A 20,316-nucleotide genomic window follows, 5' to 3' on the forward strand; every position below is an offset into this window, starting at 1 on the left:
TCTGATAGCGGTTGCAGGCCCAAGCACATGATCTGCGCGTGTTGTCCCTCAACGCCAGAAGTATTAAGAACAAAACTGACGCCCTTGAACTACTACTACTTTCTTATGACCCACACATTCTTGTTCTTTCAGAAACATGGTTGCATGATAAAATAAGTAATGAAGAGATTATTCCCCCTGGCTATCAAATATTTAGAAGGGATCGTGGTTCAAGGGGCGGGGGTGTCGCAGTAATTGTTAAGTCCTTTTTGCGTGTCACTGTCCTTGACCAAATTCCTGATCATGAGAGTCTGTTTTTAAATGTGTCGTGTTCGGGTTTGACCTTTCTATTATGTGCAGTTTACCGCGCTCCTGGTACTGAAATCACATTTCTTGACAGCTTATATGATATGATATGATGATTAACAGAGTGTGGTCACAGATGCTCAACTGCAGATTAACAACAGAGTATCATCGTCACAGATGCTCACCTGCGGGATCTGTCCGTCGGACACCCCGTCGCGGAAGAAGATGATGCGTTCGGGCGAAGCGCCGTTGTTGCACTGCGAGTACTTGCGCAGCGCGTCCTTCAGCAGCGAGGCGAGCGAGCTGCCCAGCTGCTCGTGGGTCTCGTGGAAGGTGGCGCGCGAGTACCAGCGCGTCAGGCTCCTGTTCATGCTGGCCACGAAGGCGCCCGCGGCGCGGTTGCGCGCCGTCGAGTCGTGGTAGGTGTCGTAGCCGATCACCATGGTGTTGCCCAGCGGCATCTCCAGGCACCAGGCCTCGCCGCCCAGCTTGCAGTTCAGCTGCACCGCCACCTTGGTGGCCACCGAGCGGATGTTCTTGCGGTTGCTGATGGTGCGCGCCAGGATCACCTGGAGTACGCACCGAAAAGAATGACGCTTATCGCCACCCATTGGGACTGCACTGTGCGAGCCACGACTTTTTCTTTCGCCAACCTGTGCTACGTTTCATCCAGCATACAAACCAATACTTTGAAGATGCATGTATTATGAAAATTTTTGACATCTATAGTTTTCAACTGCTCTCGAAGGATAAGAAGGAGCTACTTCGTCATGTTGATTATTTGGGGACACTGGCCTGCCTAACGCCGAGCGAGAAGCTGTATACACTAGACAACACTCTCCGTGGCAGACAAACCCCAAGAACAAACTACGGATTACAAATGATTGCCTTCCAGCTGCCTAAACACCTAAACACGTTACATCATAAAAATATTGGCATAATTAGTACTCCGATCCGTGACCTTTGTAAACATTTCCTGTATTTCAAAAACTAGTCGTTTTATAATTTTTTCATTTTTCCTTTTGATTCAATGTTTGGATCATAAGTTTGTAGTACTATTTTTGTTATTGTGATACTGTTGGACAATATGTATTCTTTGTTCCCCTGATGCCTTTGTACAGAGAATTCCGTTTTTATCTGCGGGAATTTAAAAAATTCCTGTGAGCAAACTACTGTCCTAATTGAGAGCAAACTTTGCTCACGGGGTAGCATATTATGGTCTACGTTATTTGAGATGTAATTAAACGTCGGTACTTGCCTGCATTTCTTTAAATTAAGAAGGAACTGCTGTCAACTGCGAGTAAAGCTGTCGCAGACGAGAGCTATACGCGAGCCGAGCAGCTGGTTTGACAGGGCGCGCCATCTGCCGGAAGGCGAGGCAAACGACGTCCCGGCTCGTATGTTCGTCGAATCTCGCCTTCCGGCAGATGGCGCGCCCTGTGAAACCAGCTGCTCGGCTCGCGTATAGCTCTCGTCTGCGACAGCTTTACTCGCAGTTGACAGCAGTTCCTTCTTAATTTAAAGAAATGCAGGCAAGTACCGACGTTTAATTACATCTCAAATAACGTAGACCATAATATGCTACCCCGTGAGCAAAGTTTGCTTTCGATTAGGCGAGTAGTTTGCTCACAGGAATTTTTTAAATTCCCGCAGATAAAAATTGAAGTCTTTGTATATGTAGGGGCCGAGGGCTCGTCAAGCCTCCTCGGCCCTTTTCATCGTTGTGATGAATAACTCTCTATTATTATTATTATTTAAAGCGAGGGAGGCGAAAGCCTTACCACCAATGAGACGACGGCCGTAGGCACACACGAGGCGGCTATGGGGCTACTTGGATTGGCTAGTCATGACTAATTAATCTTCACCCATGACTAATTAGTTGGTGAATAACCAGTCATAACTGGTGACTAGTAATGATTAGATACGACTTTCACTTCAGGTGTAATGGACGGACGGACTGAGTCATGGCAGCGAGTATGAGCTCTTAAAGGCTGTCTGTCGCCTTTATAAACACTCAGTGCTGTGACTGCCACCACCTTGGTTTTGTTTTACTCCTTTAGATATTTTCGTACCGCGACCTATCGAGACTTTGAGAAGCAAGACTTACATATGGGGGAATGATACGCGGTTGGTGGGGCGAATCGCTCTAACTCAATCCACGCCTAAAACGTAGTTCACGTTCGGTGAAAGTTACAGCTGGAGGGACCGAACAATGAGCGCCTCACCGCTTCGACCGTGATTTTGAATGCTGCCACATCGTTTTATACCGCACTATATTCGCCCAAGCTCTCGCCGGAGTTTCAAGAATAACGAATGATGCGTGGAGTAATACGGTTCCGCGGTCGAACTGCTTACGCAGCCTGCGCAGTGATGTATGAAACAGAGTACACAACCCACATCGGCACCTTCAGGCTCCCCGCTACGTTACCACTATTCCTTACACGGCGACCAACTTTCACACCTACCCAGCCCTTTGATCGCTCTCGGCACAACTGTTCACAGCGCAGTCAAAACAGCGGACAGCTAATCCTAACAGTACTACACAACATAGTACGATCAACTAGGCACAGGTACGGGTGGCCAGAGACTTCCTCAGTGCTCAGCTTGGCGTGAAATGAAGTGATTATTCTTTTTACTCAGAGTGTCCCGGTCAGTTATGACAAAATGGAGCCTTCAATTATACAAACGAAACAAACTGAAGACCAACTGGAACGAGCTACTTCTAAAATGTTTGAGTGCTGAAAAGCACGTCACGCCCCACCACTTCCCTATTTTGCACACGACGCGCAAAGGGAACGGTCATTCCAACTGATTGCAATTGTTTTTAAGCAAGTTCCACTCAGCGCTCTATGATAATTATAATGTTAAAGCTTATCTGCATCAAATAGCAAATACAGGATGCTGAAGACCTGCAGACAAAGCTGTCATGAAGACCGCTTGACGAGGCCGCAGGTCCCTCATGCACTGGTCATTGTACAGAGACGCAAAAACTGAAGTCATGACCAAGTCTTGAAAAGTAAATCCAGGGCCAGCTTAGCAAATAATACACCCTGGTTCCCAGTCTAATCTTATTTGCAGTGTAAAACCTCTGTCGGTTTTGGGAAAAGAAGAGTCGGTTTTTTGGCGGACACCTCATGCACACACGAACCCAAGTTAAAGCTTGACAACACAAGCTTTTAGCAAGAGTTGGTGGTCAGCTGGCGCGTTCTGAACCGCTAGAAAAATTTACACCAACAGCCGGTACGGGTACGTTTCCTGGCTTCGCGGCGTTGGCGTCATATCGCGCTACGCTGATCGGGCAAGTGCACTGACGTCACGCAAGAAGTAGCGTGCAAGGCCCCATGGCAGCGGGCAATGCTAAGTGGCCCCAACACACTGCCGCCTCGAGTGACAGCACAGTGACGTCATGTGTTATACCCCTTCGATTTTCTCAAAACCAAGAGATGTATTAGACAGCAAGATTAGACTGGGAACTAGACTGTCAACTGCTTCCTAAAAACCAACACATACCCAACGTCAGCAAAGTTACACCAGTGGTACCCTACACTATACTCTCCGCAAGCCTCTACCACATGGTGTGGGCATGCCAATTTAATCCCTTAGTTGATCGCATTCCAAATCCCTCAGAGGAGTAGTGGGAGGCTATTCTGCTCAGCGATGATCCTGACCGTCAGCGCTGGCTGATGGGGAGGGCCAGCTCAGCAGCAACAGCCAGTGGACTACCGGACTAGGCGGCCCACCCACATGTTCCAAAAATATTCAGCAAATAAATATGTTTTCAATCAATCAATTCCTGCTAGGCGGCCCAGACTTCGTTCGCTGGATCTGGCAACCTGCTTCGGGCGGCAAAGCCGCGGCTCACCTGCGTATGGAGGCCGAGGCTGACGCATGCTTCCTTCTTGATGATGTCGTAGCGGTCCTTGCGGTTGTTGGGAACCACGACCAGGGCCATTTGAAAGTTGCCGCCGCCGCCCAGCTCGTTGAGGGCGCGCACGTAGGCGCCAGCCCGGTCGTCGTCCAGCCGCAGCATGTGCGGCTGCCCGATCTGCACGCCCATGGGCGGGCACACGGTCATCAGGTTGCGCACGAACTCCGTCACGTTCGCCTCCTCGCGCCGGTGGCAGATGACCATCCACGACTCGATGCCGATGGCCACGTGCAGCTGCCGGTCGCGCGTCTCGCGCGAGAAGTCGGCCGTGGCCGGGCTGTAGCGGTAGGTGTTGCTGCCCTGCATCACCTTCTCGGGCGGCAGCACGCGGGCGTCGATGGAGACGAGCGAGTCGTCGAACCGGATGCCCCAGCTGTCCATCTCGGTGCGGATGGCCGGGTTGCTGTTGATGCGCTCGATGAACTCCAGAAGGTTGCGCACCCGCTTCGAGGGCTCCACCCGGGTGTGCTGGGCCAGGTCCCGCATCACGGACACGTTACCCCGCATCTGGAGAGAGAAAACTTTGTTTATCACACCTGTTCTTAAGTTTAAGGCTCAAAAAAGCCGAGAAATTTTTGAAACGTTCAGCATTATCAGTGATAAAGAAAACTGCGTCAGCATCCCCCCCAACCCCACCAGAGAGGACTGGGAGGCGGCCCTGCTCGGCTGTCAGGACCTAAAAACCCAAAAGGCCTTGGTTCACCGGACGCGGGCGGCGTTGCTTGCAAATGGGGCCCCGGAATAGGGGCTCCACCTAGTATTGTTAGTGCAAAGGGCCAACAGGGCCTACCCCAATAACCTCTCTGTAAAAATTTATTGCACGATAAATGTTTTTCACCACCACCACCACCACCACCCTTCTGTGGCGCTACGCAAAAAACAAATAGATTTCCTGAAGGCAAACGGGTTAATTGAGCCAGGTAGGCCATAAATAGAACGTGCTCCGATGTGGCAAACATGAGTGGCATGGCAAAGGCGCCTTCTGCATTTTTTTTTAGATTATGGGCTTATCTTGTCACGGATTACTTTTCTTTGCGCCCCCTTTTGTATATTATAACTGTTTGCGTCCGGCGTTCGTCCTGTCTCGTCTACCTTCGTCCCTGTCTTTTTAGCCGCTGGAATGTCTCACAATAGTACTAGCAGCCAACAAGCCCAGCTTTCTACATTCAAAGAAAAGGTCAAACCGTTTGCACAAACCTCGTCAGTGAGTCCCGTCAGGACGCACAGCTCCGGCACCAAGTTGATGTTGTTCAAGCGGCCAGCTCGCAGGTCCTTCTCCTTGGGGCGGCACACGAGCAATGGTTGGCCCATGTCGCGAATGCGCTTCTCGTACTGGTCCTGCATATGGCATATAGACAGAGATCTGATCGTACAAGCAAAGAAACACGATATCAGTGCCAGGAAAACTCGACGCAGCCAGAGCCCTACTGAAAGGTTCCACATGAGCCGCGCGTATGGCTTTTTGGGAATATCGAGTCCATAACCTATGAAAAATTATACGGAAATCTACATCTTGTCTGTACGGAGGCCATAGGCATTCCGCGTAATTTCCATATGATTTCTAGACAGCGTACATGACGTCATACGAAGTCCACAAGCTTCCAAACGTGCTTCCACGTAGCCCATACCGACCACATATGCTCCATACTGACGCCATATGATATTTATAGAAGCATATGGAATTGCGGAACTCGTCATATGGAAACCTTCTGCAGGAAGGCGGCAGAGTCAGATGGCGAAACAAACTTAGAAGTATTCGGGGACTACTTAAGCTACGGCTTAAGGGTATGCTGTGATGAGAGTTAATGAGCCCTTTCAGCAGCCTGCAGCCCTCTCTGCCTATCACTTCGCAGACATGGGCATTATTCTTTTGTACTGTATTTTTTAATCCGATCGCGTTCAGAATGAGAATCATGTTCATTTAACATCAAGTCAATGTTGGGTGCGTCGACAAAAAGCCAGTGAAAGGCCTGACGAGGCCGACGCGCCACAGAGGCATTGCAGTGGTACACAACATCGCAGCACTTTCGAAAAACAAACAAAATCCGGCCATCATCCCGGAAAGGCAACAAAGGTGGGTGACCTAGGTCACGTGACCTCGTGGGGGGGGGGGGGGGGTATAACCTTCATTAGCGCTTTCGGGTCATAACCATAAGGCGAATCTTATATTTCGTTTTTCATACTGAAAACCAATCGCCCATTGCAGGCACGCCCTGATTATTGCACTCTTATTGCTGTAGGGGCTGCTTGAACTACGCGCGCGAGGTCACGTGTTGCAACGTCATGACCCTCTGATCAATCCTGATTTTCTTAACGCCAACAACCCCGGTGACGCTAGGCTCTCTGGATGCTTTCGCGCTAAAATGTTTCTAACAGAATGGACTATCCTGGCATAATATGAGGAGTGGGAGACCATTGGGAGAAAACTTTCTGATGGGATGGTGATGACGCTGCCACTATGCAAGGGCCTAACCGCTTAACATGCGGCTAGCAGCACACGTACGTAGTAGTAGGCGGCGTACGTCTTGGGCCCGTCCTTGGTTTCGAAGGTGCAGCCCGGGTTCTTGCTCCAGTCAATGTCGTCCACCCTGTAGGTCTTGTTGTTGTAGGGCGTCATGACAATGCAGCCCGTCACCAGGCGCGTAACCTCGTCCTTGTAGTTCAAGCCCTGCGGTACCTTCGACATGAGGTCGAGGACGCTGTCGCGACGCAGCACCTTGTGGACCGTGTCCGTCACCATCATGACGCCCGACTCGTGCTGACCAATGGCCGTGACCAGCCCCTGCCACAACTCGAGGCCGTGCTGGGGAATGGTCGACACGGCGTGCTTGTCGAAGAAGTGCCGGTTGATCTGCACGAAGTTGAGCCGCTCCAGGTTGCGGCGCATCTGCGTGTTGAACAGGCGCAGCAGGTCCGGGTTGGACGGCGCCAGCTCCTGGATCCACTTGAAGCGGACGCAGATCATCACGTTGTCGGTGCGCCGTGGCTCGAACACCTCGGTGATGTCCTGGGGCAGCCGCGTGGGCGACTTCAGGTCAGACATGCCGTCGAACACGAGGCACTTGCCGAACATCTCCACGTGCGACATCAGCAGGCTGCGTCGAATGCGGCTGGACTCCACCACCGGGGTAAACTCCACGTGGTACTGGTGGACGCAGAACTGGGGCATGGAGAGCAGCCGGAAGTAGTTGGCCACAAGCTTGACGGGGGTGCCCGAGGTGCCCCTCTTGTCGAGGTTCGCAGGCCGCGTGTGGACGTGGACATACTCATCGCGGCGACCTCGGCCCGCTGGGCGGCGGCTGTCCCCGGAGGGGCCAGGCGTGACGGGTGGGTGCTGCAAGTAAAAATGTAGAGAGGGGGAGCTTTGCACTCACAGCCGCTAATCACACTACGCCTATATTTTAAGGCGGAAGCCTTTAATGCCTCATTAATGCCTTTAATGCCTCAACAAAAGAGGTCAAATTACTCGCTTACACATCATTGGTAAGACCGAAACTAGAATACGCATCCCCCATTTGGAGCCCCCATCAAGCATATCTGATCGATGCACTTGAAGCCGTCCAAAATCGCGCCGCCCGTTTCATTCACTCCCAATATTCATACGAAGTCAGTGTGCCATCTCTGAAATCACTGTCCAACTTACGAAGTCTTTCTTGCCGTCGTCGCGTCGCTACCCTATCTCTTTTTCATAAATTTTATTACAGCTCACTCGGCCATGAACCATACATCTGCGCACCTCCGCCGCGCATATCACATCGCACTGGTCACCCCCTTCAAGTTACTCGTCCACGTGCCCGTACCGTAACCTTTTCCATCTCCTTCTTTCCACGAGCCACGTCAGACTGGAACGGCCTCTCCCACTCCGCTGCTGCTATCACCTGCCCGTCACTCTTCAACGCCAACATTGAACTTCATATGTCATCGTGAAAAAATGTACCAATTTTTGATTAACCCACCCCTTATGTAATACCCAGAAAGGGGCCTTTAAGGTAAATAAATGAAATGAAATGAAATCGTTGTAAGCAGGAGTTGTCGACAGAAATGTCACGCTTTTCAATTGGCCGAAACGGTCGTGACGTCACAGTGCGCGAATTTCAAACGGGGCCAATTGTACTTTGCAACCAGTTACCATGCAACCAATTAAAAGGATCGTATAGTGATGCTCCAAGTAAGTGGTAATGAGTTAGGTTAATTGGGTTAATTAACCTTTCTAATCAGGCCAGATAAATAAAAAAACGAGTAGGAAATTGGTCAAGTTCGTGAACCGAACCCCGGTCTGCGGAGTGCGAGACGAGCATGCTAACCCCTCCGCCATGCCAGCTCAACGGCTTGGAATGAACCAAGGCGCGTCTAGTGAATACGATGTCTTCGTTCACTCCCATCTTCCTCCCTTGCCGTTACGGCGAGGTTCAGATGACCACCGAGGTATGCGAGACATATACATTTCCTTTCCTCAACAACCAATTTACCGACGAGCAAGGCGTAGAACCGAACGGGCGATGGCGTTCTGTGGACTCCCTGGCAGCGTTGCATTAGAGGCAAAGCTTAACATCTCAACAACACATCAGTGACACAACCAGCAACACCGCGCTTAAAGGGACACTGAGGAGAAATTGAAAATGGCTTGTATCGACAGAATACCAGCCCCTGATTACAAAAACGCCACTCATGCTGACAACAAAGCTCTTGTAACGTAGAAAAGACCAAGAACCAAAATACAGCTATCGCCGCCACAGGCCAAACTCGCAAGTACAAGCGTCATGACGTCATAGGACAAAACAGTGTTGATAGAATCAATGGTTCTAGCAACGCTAGGACACGAGAACCACGAATCACTGAGGCGCAGCCAATGCATGCGCAAATCTTGACATCGCCAGACGGCGCCACGTACTCGGCAGCTGCGCGCGAACCTGCAGCATCGGGACCAATCAGCGCCTGCTCACCGGCAATAGGCGGGCTCCCGGTATTCCGCTAACGATAACGAGGTACACGGTATGCTAAAGGTGTGTATTTGAGAGAACTTCGTTGACTTCGAGAACGGGATCCATCGTAACGCTGGCAAAACGCCGGTGCAAACGTAAACGAAGCGACGGTAGCGACGGCCGCAATAGCCGATAGCTGCCTTCAACGCGCGGCCGGCGGTAGCGTTTTTTTCGGGTGCTGCTGGGCCGCACTGCTGGCCGAAAGAAATCACGGAGTCTGCGTTACGTCATGTGCACGTCATTTTTCACGTCACTTAGTCCTGTGTCGTCATAGGAGAATCCCAAGTTTGAATCAGAGCGGCGGGAAAAACTTTTTCAACTTCGAATCCAAATTTCTTGTAAATAAATGCATCTTTCGCTGCCGGCCAAGTGGCAACAAAGCCATGAAATGCCCAGCTACCGGATTTCGCTATAAAAAACTATTAATAGAGCTCTCCTCACTGTCCCTTTAAGGCTTTCGCCTCACCGCACTTTAGATCAACAAAGTGCCCCCTGAATTTTTAAACACGTCCTACTAGGCCTCAGACAACCGTTCTGCTAGGTAGACGCAGATATAAAAACCGCTGCTCGTCTGCGCTTGCTAACAGGTGCCCACAACAGTCCACCCAGCAATTGGCAACGAAGTGGGGAGCGATCTTTGGAAGCGAGAATGCACCCACACAAATGTACGAACAGTATTCAACTTTGTGCACACGCTAGAATACTCTGGACAGTGCAGACAATACCTGGTTTTGAGACAGCTAAGCAGGTCACTCACTTCTGAAGGGAACAAAGTCGCCTTTCGTATTGCTACAGGCTTGCAGAGGAGCCTTTGACAATTCTCCAGAAGTGGCCAAGCCGAGTATGTACATGTATAACTGGCTCTGAAAAGGCAACGCACTGCCTGAGGCCAGTGCGAATGTTTCGAGTGAGGCACTTCAGCTCGAAAGCAACGGACGTTTAGCAGTTGGTTTTAGTTTGCTTTTATGGAGGGTTTAACATATCCTTAAAGCCAATCAGATTTATCACTTTCGTTTGTTACAATGTATCAATCACCAAAAATGACATGAAATTCCTGATAACAAATCAATCACCAGAAATGACATGAAGAAATTCCTGATAACAACTCAGTAGGATACGACCTTCGAATCCATAGAAAGTTGATTCCTGAAGTTCGAACAAACTGTGGCAAACCAACACTAATTTACCAAGTTCCCTCTCTTCTCAATAGGTTCGAACAGGACATTGACTTTTCTGTCAGCAATGCTACATTCACAATAAACATTAAACTATAGCTAATTGCCAACAATGTTGAATTTTGTTCCCTATAAAACTTTCTTTGGATGACTTTGTTCGTGAGTGACAGTAGGGCCCCGATCCTCCCACGTCTGCAGTTTATTATTGCATGCATGCAATTGATCTCGCTTGTATGTAGAATTGTGGCTATGTTGGTCATTTCACTCTAGCTGTATAGTTTGTGTTCCGGCAGCTCTTGCGTGTGTATATTTCTACACACGTATGGACTAATTGTGCTGTGACGTATTTTTTTTTACTGTTTTTCTTTCGGCAGAAAGAAAAAAAATAAAGAAAAAAGCGACTTATGCTATGAGGGACTCCATAGTGAAGGGCTCCGGAAATTTCGACCACCCGGTCCTTAGAATTTTGCCTCCATCGAAATTCGGCCGCCGTGGTCGAGATCGAACCCGTGTCTTCCGGGTAAGCAGCCGAGCGCCATAACTACTGAGCCACCGCGCTAATGAGTTTATGATCCTTGTAGGCGTGGAAGATAAATGACTGGACTCAAAGAACATATATTTTGCCCTTGAGCTTCACAATTTCACGTCTCTTCCAACCAAATGTCGCAAAATAGTCACATACGATTCAACTTCACGGAGAGACCGCCTACTGCTTCCTCAGTTGCACTCTTTTCATTCTAGAGGCCTGTGTGCTGTGCGATGTCAGTGCACGTTAAAGAACCCCAGGTGGTCGAAATTTCCGGAGCCCTTCACTACGGCGTCCCTCATAGCCTGAGTTGCTTCGGGACGTTAAGCCCCAATAAACCAAACCAAAACTCTTTTCATTCTTTTACAAGGGTTGCAACTACATCACACTCTCAACACCCACAGGCGCCATCGTAAAACAACTACTTGGCGTGGCGCCTGAGTGATTATGGCGCGCGGCTGCTGACCCGGGAGATGTGGGTTCGATTCGGGCTGGTGCCCCCGCATGTTGATGCAGGCAATATGGTACCGCCACGTCCGTATATACTCTTGTAAGTGCCATACTTTATTTTCCGCGGTTCTGACGGGGTGCGACGCTGACGAGGGATTGGCATTTTTCCGTAAAATTTTTTCGTCTATAGCTTTGTATTGCATTGCATTTAATTATATGGGCATAATGAATTGAGACCATCACTCGGAGCATCATGCGGCAAAGACATGGTATAATTTCTTTCAAAAATTTGATGTCCCCGGTGACAGCCCTTGTCCGGACAAGGACTCCGACGAGCCCAACAATAAACACCTCAGCTTTCTTCTCAGGCCTGAGAAAATGGATGAAGGCATGACGAAATGCGTCAATGCACTGGGTAAAAATTTTTAGAATCTATAGCTTTTGTGATATTATAACTTGCATAATATCGCCGCTTCTTTTAGGAAACTAAAAACCGATGAAATATCTACAAGTGAATTATCTCCTCAAATTTAATTGGGGTGGAAGGGAATGGGCTCATTGTAAAATAAAGCAAAATATTTTTTCCGTCACCGTTCCAGTTCTGCGCATGAAAATAAAATGTGATTTACTGTGAGCTCACCTCCGCTGAACCTACCCAGGTTTAAACCCGACCGCGGCGGCCGCGTTTCGATGGAGGCGGAACGCAAAAAGGCGCCCGTGTGTGGTCGGTGCCAGTTAAAAAATTTGGCAGTGGCTTAGCTCTGCTATGCCAGGATATACGTGGCGTGAGGTAAGGGCGAGGTGTCCACATCTCGATGGACACCTGAACAAGAGAGAAGGCGCATAACTGCCCTCTTGGAACAGTGGACACCTCAACAATACTTTAAGCTAAGTGGCGGTAGTGACAGGTGCGCGCTGCATGCATTGGCATTGACAGCGCCGAAGCAGTAGGCCGTCGGCGTTCGCTGTGTTCATGGCGTTAGCGTTCCCCACGTCTTACACTCCCATCATTTTAAGGAGAGGAGGGTGGGTGGGTGGGTGGGTGGGTGGGTGGGTGGGTGGGAGAGTGAGTGAGTGAGTGAGAATGAGTGAGTGAGAATGAGTGAGTGAGAGTGAGTGAGTGAGTGAGAGTGAGTGAGTGAGAGTGAGTGAGTGAGTGAGAGTGAGTGAGTGAGAGTGAGTGAGTGAGAGTGAGTGAGTGAGAGTGAGTGAGTGAGAGAGAGTGAGAGTGAGTGTGAGTGTGAGTGAGTGAGTGAGTGTGAGGTGAGTGAGTGAGAGAGTGTGAGAGAGTGTGAGAGTGAGTGTGAGTGAGCGAGCGTGCGCAGCGAGGCACGCCAGCTGTACATAGTGACGTCATTTGCTCCTTCGGCATGCTCAGCACGGCTCTCCAGTAGCCATGCGAAACTTCAACCTCGGCCTGTGTAGCTCACGCAACAAAATCCCCAGGAGGTGTAAATTATTCGGGAGACCTCGATCACGGCATCTCTTTCTCTCTTCTTTCACTCTCACCTTACTCCCTTCCCTTACGGTGCGGTTCAGGTGTCCACCGAGATATGCGAAAGAGATACTGCGCCAATTCCTTTCAATTCACCAACATCTCCTAAACGACATCAGTGACACTGGACAGACGGCATTCTCCCCGCAGAATGCAAGCCCTCAATTATCCAACTGTTCTGTCACGCCAGCATTACTTCCACGAAAAACACCCTTACCTTACAAGACCTTTCTTTGCGCCGTAAATGTTTTTGACTGTTTCTTCTCTAGAATTCATCAACATAGGACTGTATTAAAGGAAAATTTTTTTCGTTGCCTCTCATACATATCAAGCTGTTCTGACCACATCTTTAGAGTTGCTGTTCCATTATCAAGAACAAAAATGTGCCATAATTCGTTTATTCCCAAAACCAGCGCACACTGGAACGACCTTCCTCCCTCGATCGCTGCCATTTCTGACATTGACAATTTAAGACCATGGTAATTTCTGCCGTTTCGTTAAGTTTCGTGAACCTAATATTCTAGCCTAAGTTGCTTTGGGACGTTAAACCCCAATAAACCAAACCAAAACTATAATCAGTTGTGCACTATTTTTCTATGTACTTACCACTCCTTTCTGAAATGCCCTCGAGCTCGGAAAGTATGGGAAATAAAAAAATATACCCAAACACAACAAACCAATTTGCCTTCAGATTGTCCGCCCCTCCTTCCTAACATGGTGTGTGGGTACAACAGTAGGTTTTGGTTTGGTTTGGTTTATGGAGTTTAATGTCCCAAAGCGACTAAGGCTATGAGAAACGCCGTAGTGGAGGGCTCCGGAAATTTTGACCCCCTGGGGTCCTTTAACGGGCACTGACATCGCACAGTACACTGGCCTCTAGAATTTCTCCTCCAAAGAAATTCAACCACCGCGGCTGGGATCGAACCCGCGTCTTTCGGGTCAGCAGCCAAACACGATAACCACTGAGCCACCACGGCGGCTAAAGAATGCCCTGGATCGTTTCCAGGACCACCTAGAACCTGCATGTACTTCTTTGCACACACACAAAGTGGCTTCCGTTCGCACATGTCTACGAAAGACCTTTTCGTTCTCCTTCAATAAACCACTAATTGATGCTATTCGCTCCCTTCCAAACCACACAGACCCTATGAGCCCTTTGTACCGTCTGCCGCTCCTTGGTCACGCTGGGATGGCAAGCAATGAGGTATGCCAAAAGATCACCCGCGAAACTTATGCGGGCGCCTCTGATCCGCCGGTCAAGACTTCCTCCCAGTAACGAGGACGGTCACAAACGCACCATTAAGGAACACTACACACTGCTCCGTGACTCCTTTCAGGCACTTCATAAACCCCACCCTCAACTTAGCGTCGTCGCCCAAGCTCTCATTGTCCGCAAGCAAGCTTCACACCAACACCCTTACCCCAGCTCGCCTGCATCTCTCTAGCACGCGGTCTGACTTCTCCCGCCCCAACTGCCCCTCTCCCTATGCCAGTCTAGAGTACCCTCATTTTCAGGGGTGGGGGGCAGGGGGAGGCCGTTCCCTGTGCGACGTCAGTCCATTATAAAGAACCCCAAGTGGTCGATATTTCCGGAGCCCTTCACTACGGCGTCTCTCATAGCAGGCGTCGCTTTGGGGCGTTAAACCCCCATAAACCTAAACCTAACCTTTTTAAATGACCAATAGCCCTCTCAAATCTCTGCTTACGCAATAGAACCGGAGTCATTTGACTCACACTGCAAATTGTGCGGGAAGAAGGCGGACCTGTACCATATGGTATGGGCCTGCCAACGAAATCAGGCGGTCACTGTCAATAACCAGCCAGCGCAGGAGGGGTGGGAGGCAGCTCTGACCAGCTCGGACGAAACGAGTCAGAAGCAAGTCATCGAAAGAGCGCGGACAGCAGCCTACACCAATGGGGTTCCGGACTGAGAGCTCCACCCGCCGCCACAACCTCCTAAAAAAAATTCAGTAAAATATTTTCATCATCATCTCCTCCCCCCTGTCACCTGGAGTACCTGGCTGGCATCGGACCAACCGGGTGCCCTGGTGCTCCATGGTCAGCATCTTAATGAGCGCTTAATAAGTCGCTCTTTATTATAATAAAGTGCCGTTCTCTCCCTCGGGACGCTTACCGCAAACGCGCTGCACGACCAGATGCTCAAGACAGCGCCAAAACGTCTCGCACCTCAAAGCATTGTTATAACCATGTAAAAACCAAACCACGATCGTCAGCATATAAAGCAAAGCAAATGCAACAACTTCAAAAGCACAATTGCATAAGCTGCCGCAATCATCAGCTTTGCTAAGGGTGTGATCACATTTAAATTGTTTATAAAGATCGATTAGACGGCTTTCTCTGTTTGGCACGAATAGACGGATTCGTTGCCGCGAAAATCAGCCGAGAATTATTCCACCCACTCGACATAAAACACGTAGCGTGATCACGTTTTGGCTCTGAATGGTGCTATGGCCCAGCCTCAGAGATCCAGAGTGTAAAAAATAAACTGTATCAAGGTCGCCTCAGTTTGCCCGCGAAAACAGGCGGCGAAGGCGACACCCGCAATCCACGTCTTCACCTTTTAAGGCGAAAGCCTTTAACAATTCATACTCGCGGCCATGACTCTGTCCGTCCGTTACGTCTGAAGTGAAAGTCCTAAATAGTAAAGACTAACTAGTCATTAACCAGTCATCAAATAATTAGTATCACTAGTTAGCCATCAACCAATCATGACTTGTTAGTCATTAACCAATCATGACTAGACTAAATAGTCATGACTAACTAGTCATTAACCAATCAAGGCTAGACTAATAAGTCATGGCTAGCTAGTCATTAACCATTCATGACTGGTTTGTCATGACTAGTTAGTCATTAACCTGGCATGAATAGTTTGTCAACAGGTGGATGAACACTAGCAGCCAAAGTGGCATGGAAAGACTTTCGCCACGCGCACTTTAGATCGTCAAAGTTCCCTCTCAATTTTTGTAGGTTATCAAAGCTCCGTTTCTGGTTAAAACAGCTTCTTGGTGATTAGATTAATGCGCAAAGCTATACAGATACGGGCGAACATTGAGAATTTGTCCCGGGTGCTCCTACGGTCCCCACTATGAAATGCGAAATTCAGTGACAGCTGCGCAGTTTTCTTTTCATGGCATATTGAGGTAAAGAAGCTAACAGCAGCATGTATATACGTATAGTTACAGAGCACTGTTTCTAAGTTCTCCACTAGTACTACTACTCCAACGCGAAACCCAAGTAACGGGCCTTCAACTGCTGTCCTCGAAGAATGAAATGCCTCCGAGTGGGCATTCCTCCACTCTCTTCACACTTTGCTCATTCCACGTTAGCCCTCAACTGTCTACGGCAAGAACCCTCCGGATGGTTCCCCTGGCAACCAGCCTTCGTTTACGCACTACTACGACGCCAAACCCAGATAACGGACCTTTTAACAGCTTTCGCTGTAAACAAGAGACGTTCACTCACCTGCCGCACCACAGCTGGCGGAGCCATCGCCGCTGACCGCTGGAGCTGCGCCCCGTCGCCGATGGCCATCCTGTCGATGGAGGACGACAGGCCCGTCGCGCCGTCGACGGCGTACACCGAAGGCGCCGGCGAGGATGCCACCGAAGGCACCCTCGAAGGCACCACCGAAGGCGCGGGTGAGGACGCCACTGAAGACACCATCGAAGGCACCACCGAAGGCACCATCGAAGGCGCGGGCGAGGACGCCACTGAAGGCACCATCGAAGGCACCACCGCAGGCACCACCGAAGGCGCCGGCGAGGACGCCATCGCATTCCCCACCATTCCAGGAACCCACGGCATAGTCGCCAGTGGTGCCATGGCGGCAGGATGTTGAACCACCGACGGTTGCGCCCACGGCATAGCCGCCATTGGTGCCATGGCGCCAGGATGATGAGGCACCGACTGTTGCGGTGCCTGTGCCCCGGGTCGGACGAGGCTTACCACGGCCCGCGCCCTGCCGCGCGAACGGCCGCGAGCGCGGCCGACGGGCGGCGGGGTTTGATCATCGCTTCTTCGGTCCATCTGGCTTTACAAATGGCAACTGAGTGCGGTGGTGTTGTAGGCAGGTCAGTTCAATGGTGGTCGCTTCGGTCGATGTCCTCGCCTCGTCGCCTACGCGGGAACTCGCGAGACGACGTCCAATCTTCAAAAATACCGGGAGGAGTGGGCAGCGGAAGACCTGCGACGAGCAATAGCAACACCATCGTCACTCTTAAAATACAAGAATAGTTGGTTGGTTTATGGGGTTTAACGTCACAAAGCGACTAAGGCTATGAGGGACGCCATAGTGGAGAGCTCCGGAGGTTGAAAGGGACATGTATGAGAAGGCAACTGCAAGACACCCGTACTCGAACACGGCTTTTCAGAACTTGCAAGCTTACATGTTCTCCGGAGACATAATACAACTTTCACATAAGAAGGTTTGATCTTCCGTTGGGACTGGATACAGCGGTAGGAAGACAACAGCATTGATGTTTACTCGCGTGGCGGTGGTATCACGCTCCAGGTGGTGAAATTAACGGTTCAGGAGCCCTGGCTGGGTGTCCAGTTGGTTCGCTATAAGGTCCTAGCTTCCATTTACGCTTTATCTCCTTTTGAATCAGAATAAGGCTTAGCATGGAGCAGATATAAGGTCGCCAGCAAGTACGCTTCTGCGAGCAGATGAATAATTCATTCACAATACCGTTAAAACGGTGTCTGAGGCCCACTGTATGACAAGGAGCAAAAATTCTGGGGGGCACTTTGTTGACCTAAAGTGCGGTGAGCGGAAGCCTTAAGCGCGGTGCTGCCGCTTGTGCCGCTTGTGCCGCTTGTGTGGCAAGAGTGGAACGCGACAGCGTCTTGCAACGCTGCGAGGGAGTCCACAGAACGCCATCGCCCGTTCGGCTCTGCGCCTTGCTCGCCGGTAAATTGGTTTTGAAGCGGAAAGCTTCACTACCCGCACCACAGCCGCGCTTCGTGTGAGCCATCGGAGCCAAGATATACCACAGCCGCGCATGGGCGCAACCGAGAGACGTCACACGCGGCACAAATACAAAAATAAGAGAGAAACAGTGCGCCAGGAAACTCTCATATCTCGGTGGACACCCGAACCGCGCCGTAAAGGATATATAATCAAAAGAAAGTTGGTTTTAAGGAAAGGAAACGACGCCTGTCTCTCTCTCATATCTCGGTGGATAACCGAGACCGCGCCGTAAGGGCCTTCAGGTAAATGAAATGAAAACTGGTTTAAGGAAATGAAATGCCCTTCTCTCATATCTTGGTGTACACCCGAAAGGAATGGACACCACAGTATACGTCTGTAAAGCAACCTTCTAAGACAGCACCCGCATTCACTACAACCGCGTCTCCTCCTCCGCCTCCATACAGGCAGTGTGTGGACGGCCGAACGCCTCCACCGATATCGTGGTGCTCCCAGTGCATTGTGCTCCAACTGTGACAGCCATGACGTCAAACCAAGCACAACTGCAGCTTTTCGCTTGTATATCCAGACTTAACCAGAGCTAAGCCACTGCCAAATTTTTTGAGGAAAGGTAATTCATCTGTCTCGCATATCTCCGTGCACACCTGAACCTCGCCGTAAGGGAAGCGAGGAACATGGGAGAGAACGAAGACACCGTATTCATTAGACGCGCCTTTGTTCATTCCAAACAATCGAGCTGGCATGGCGGAGTGGTTAGCGCGCTCGTCTCGCACTCCGGAGACCCTGGTTCGATTCCCCAAGTCAACCAATTTACTACCCGGTTTTGTTTATCTGGCCTGACTAGAAAGGTTAATAGGCTAATGTGGTAATTAAGCAATTAACTAAACTCAGACCCACTTACTTGGAGCGTCACTATACTATCCCTTTAATTGGTTGCATGGTTACTAGCCAATGTACAATCGGCCCGGTTTGAAATTCCTGCACTGTGACGTCACGACATTTCGTCGTATTGAAAAGCGTGACATTTCTGTCGACAACTCCTGCTTACAATGATGAGGTATTACAGGCTTCCACCTTAATGATACAACGGTGCACTCCCGAGCAAACTGCCATGAGTAACACACGCGATATGTACTGGAAGGAATGGCTCGAACTAATCACAGCGGAGTTTCGCTTTACGGCAAAGCCCGGAAGACTCGTGCTGGGCGTCATTCGGGACGCTACTGCTTACACAAGTCAACGTACAAGGTCGTACGCATGTTCACTCATGTTCACTCTTAAGGTGAACACGCACTGAAGCAAAGTGGAGCGGGCGCAAAGGGAGGTCAAGGTCGTACGCATGTTCACTCATGTTCACTCTTAAGGTGAACACGCACTGAAGCAAAGTGGCGCGGGCGCAAAGGGAGGTGGTGCTTCGCCTGGTTCGCCCGTTAGCGTCAATACACGACTATGTCGGACGCACTGTAGCTCCGGAGAGAGTAGCCAAGCGCTCTCGTGTTCACCCTAAGAGTGGACGGCCCTGTACATGGTGTGCGCTGCGAGCTTACCAAGCCTCAAAGCTGCACATGTATGGACTACGAGAGAAAGAAGACCGAGCACCGACCGCATCTGTTTTAACAAGGGGGACTTACGTAAACATATCATACGTAAAAAATTCAGGGGGGGGGGGGGGGGGGGCGCTTTGTTGACCTAAAGTACGGAGAGCCGAAATCCTTAAGCGCGGTGTTGCTGCTTGTGGCAATGATGTGTGGTTACGATGTGAAGCTTCACCTCTGAGTGTGGAACGCTATATCGTCTTGCAACGCTGCCAGGGTCTACAGAACGCCATCGCCCGTTCGGCTCTACCTCTTGCTTGTCGGTAAAACATGTTTTTAAGGCGAAAGCCTTTAATGCCTCATACTGTCTTTAGCAGACGCTGTCGGCAGCCATGTCGACAGATGCGTCGGCAGTGGTGTCGACAGATGCTGTCGGCAGCCGTGTCGACAGACGCGTCGGCAGCGATGTAGACAGACGCGTCGGCAGATTTGTCCGCCATTCGGCGTCACTGCTTAAAAAGAAACTGCGCCGAGGGTGGGAATCGAACCAGAGCCTTTCGCAATTGAAGCGGAGACGCTAACACTCCGCCACGAAGGCTCAAGGTTTGAGCAGCCGCCGCGGTGGCTCAGTGGCTATGGTGCTCGGCTGCTGGCCCGAAAGACGCGGGTTCGATCCCGGCCGCGGTGGTTGAATTTCTTTGGAGGAGAAATTCGAGGCCCGTGTACTGTGCGATGTCAGTGCACGTTAAAGAACCCCAGGTGGTCGAAATTTCCGGAGCCCTCCACTACGGCGTCTCTCATAGCCTTAGTCGCTTTGGGACGTTAAACCCCATAAACTAATAAACTCAAGGTTTGAGCATCAATAAAGGCGCATCTAGTGAATGCATTGGTTTCATAAATAAAATAAAAGGAATAAAGTGAAGGAAGGGGAAAATAAAAATAAGAAAATAAACAAAAACAAAATAAAAGTAAGAGATGAAAATTAAAATAAA

General features: G+C 50.1%; 1 protein-coding gene across 2 annotated transcripts in view; it reads right to left on the reverse strand.

Annotated features, from left to right (window-relative positions):
- Positions 1-20,316, reverse strand: part of LOC149366768 (piwi-like protein 1) — a 40,862-nt gene that overhangs the window by 8,491 nt on the left and 12,055 nt on the right. For both annotated transcript variants that reach the window (XM_089552275.1, XM_089552266.1), the window contains exons 2-6: positions 16,325-17,045; positions 6,717-7,547; positions 5,411-5,551; positions 4,148-4,720; positions 471-854 (exon numbers count right to left, since the gene is read on the reverse strand). In XM_089552275.1, the coding sequence (XP_089408401.1) occupies positions 471-854; positions 4,148-4,720; positions 5,411-5,551; positions 6,717-7,547; positions 16,325-16,888 (2,493 nt within the window). In that variant the 5' untranslated portion in view covers positions 16,889-17,045. The remainder of the gene's footprint in view (positions 1-470; positions 855-4,147; positions 4,721-5,410; positions 5,552-6,716; positions 7,548-16,324; positions 17,046-20,316) is intronic.

This window comes from Amblyomma mixtum, chromosome 1 (genome assembly GCF_055824585.1).
Source record: "Amblyomma mixtum isolate Tamu chromosome 1, ASM5582458v1, whole genome shotgun sequence".
NCBI classification, from domain to species: Eukaryota; Metazoa; Arthropoda; class Arachnida; order Ixodida; family Ixodidae; genus Amblyomma; species Amblyomma mixtum.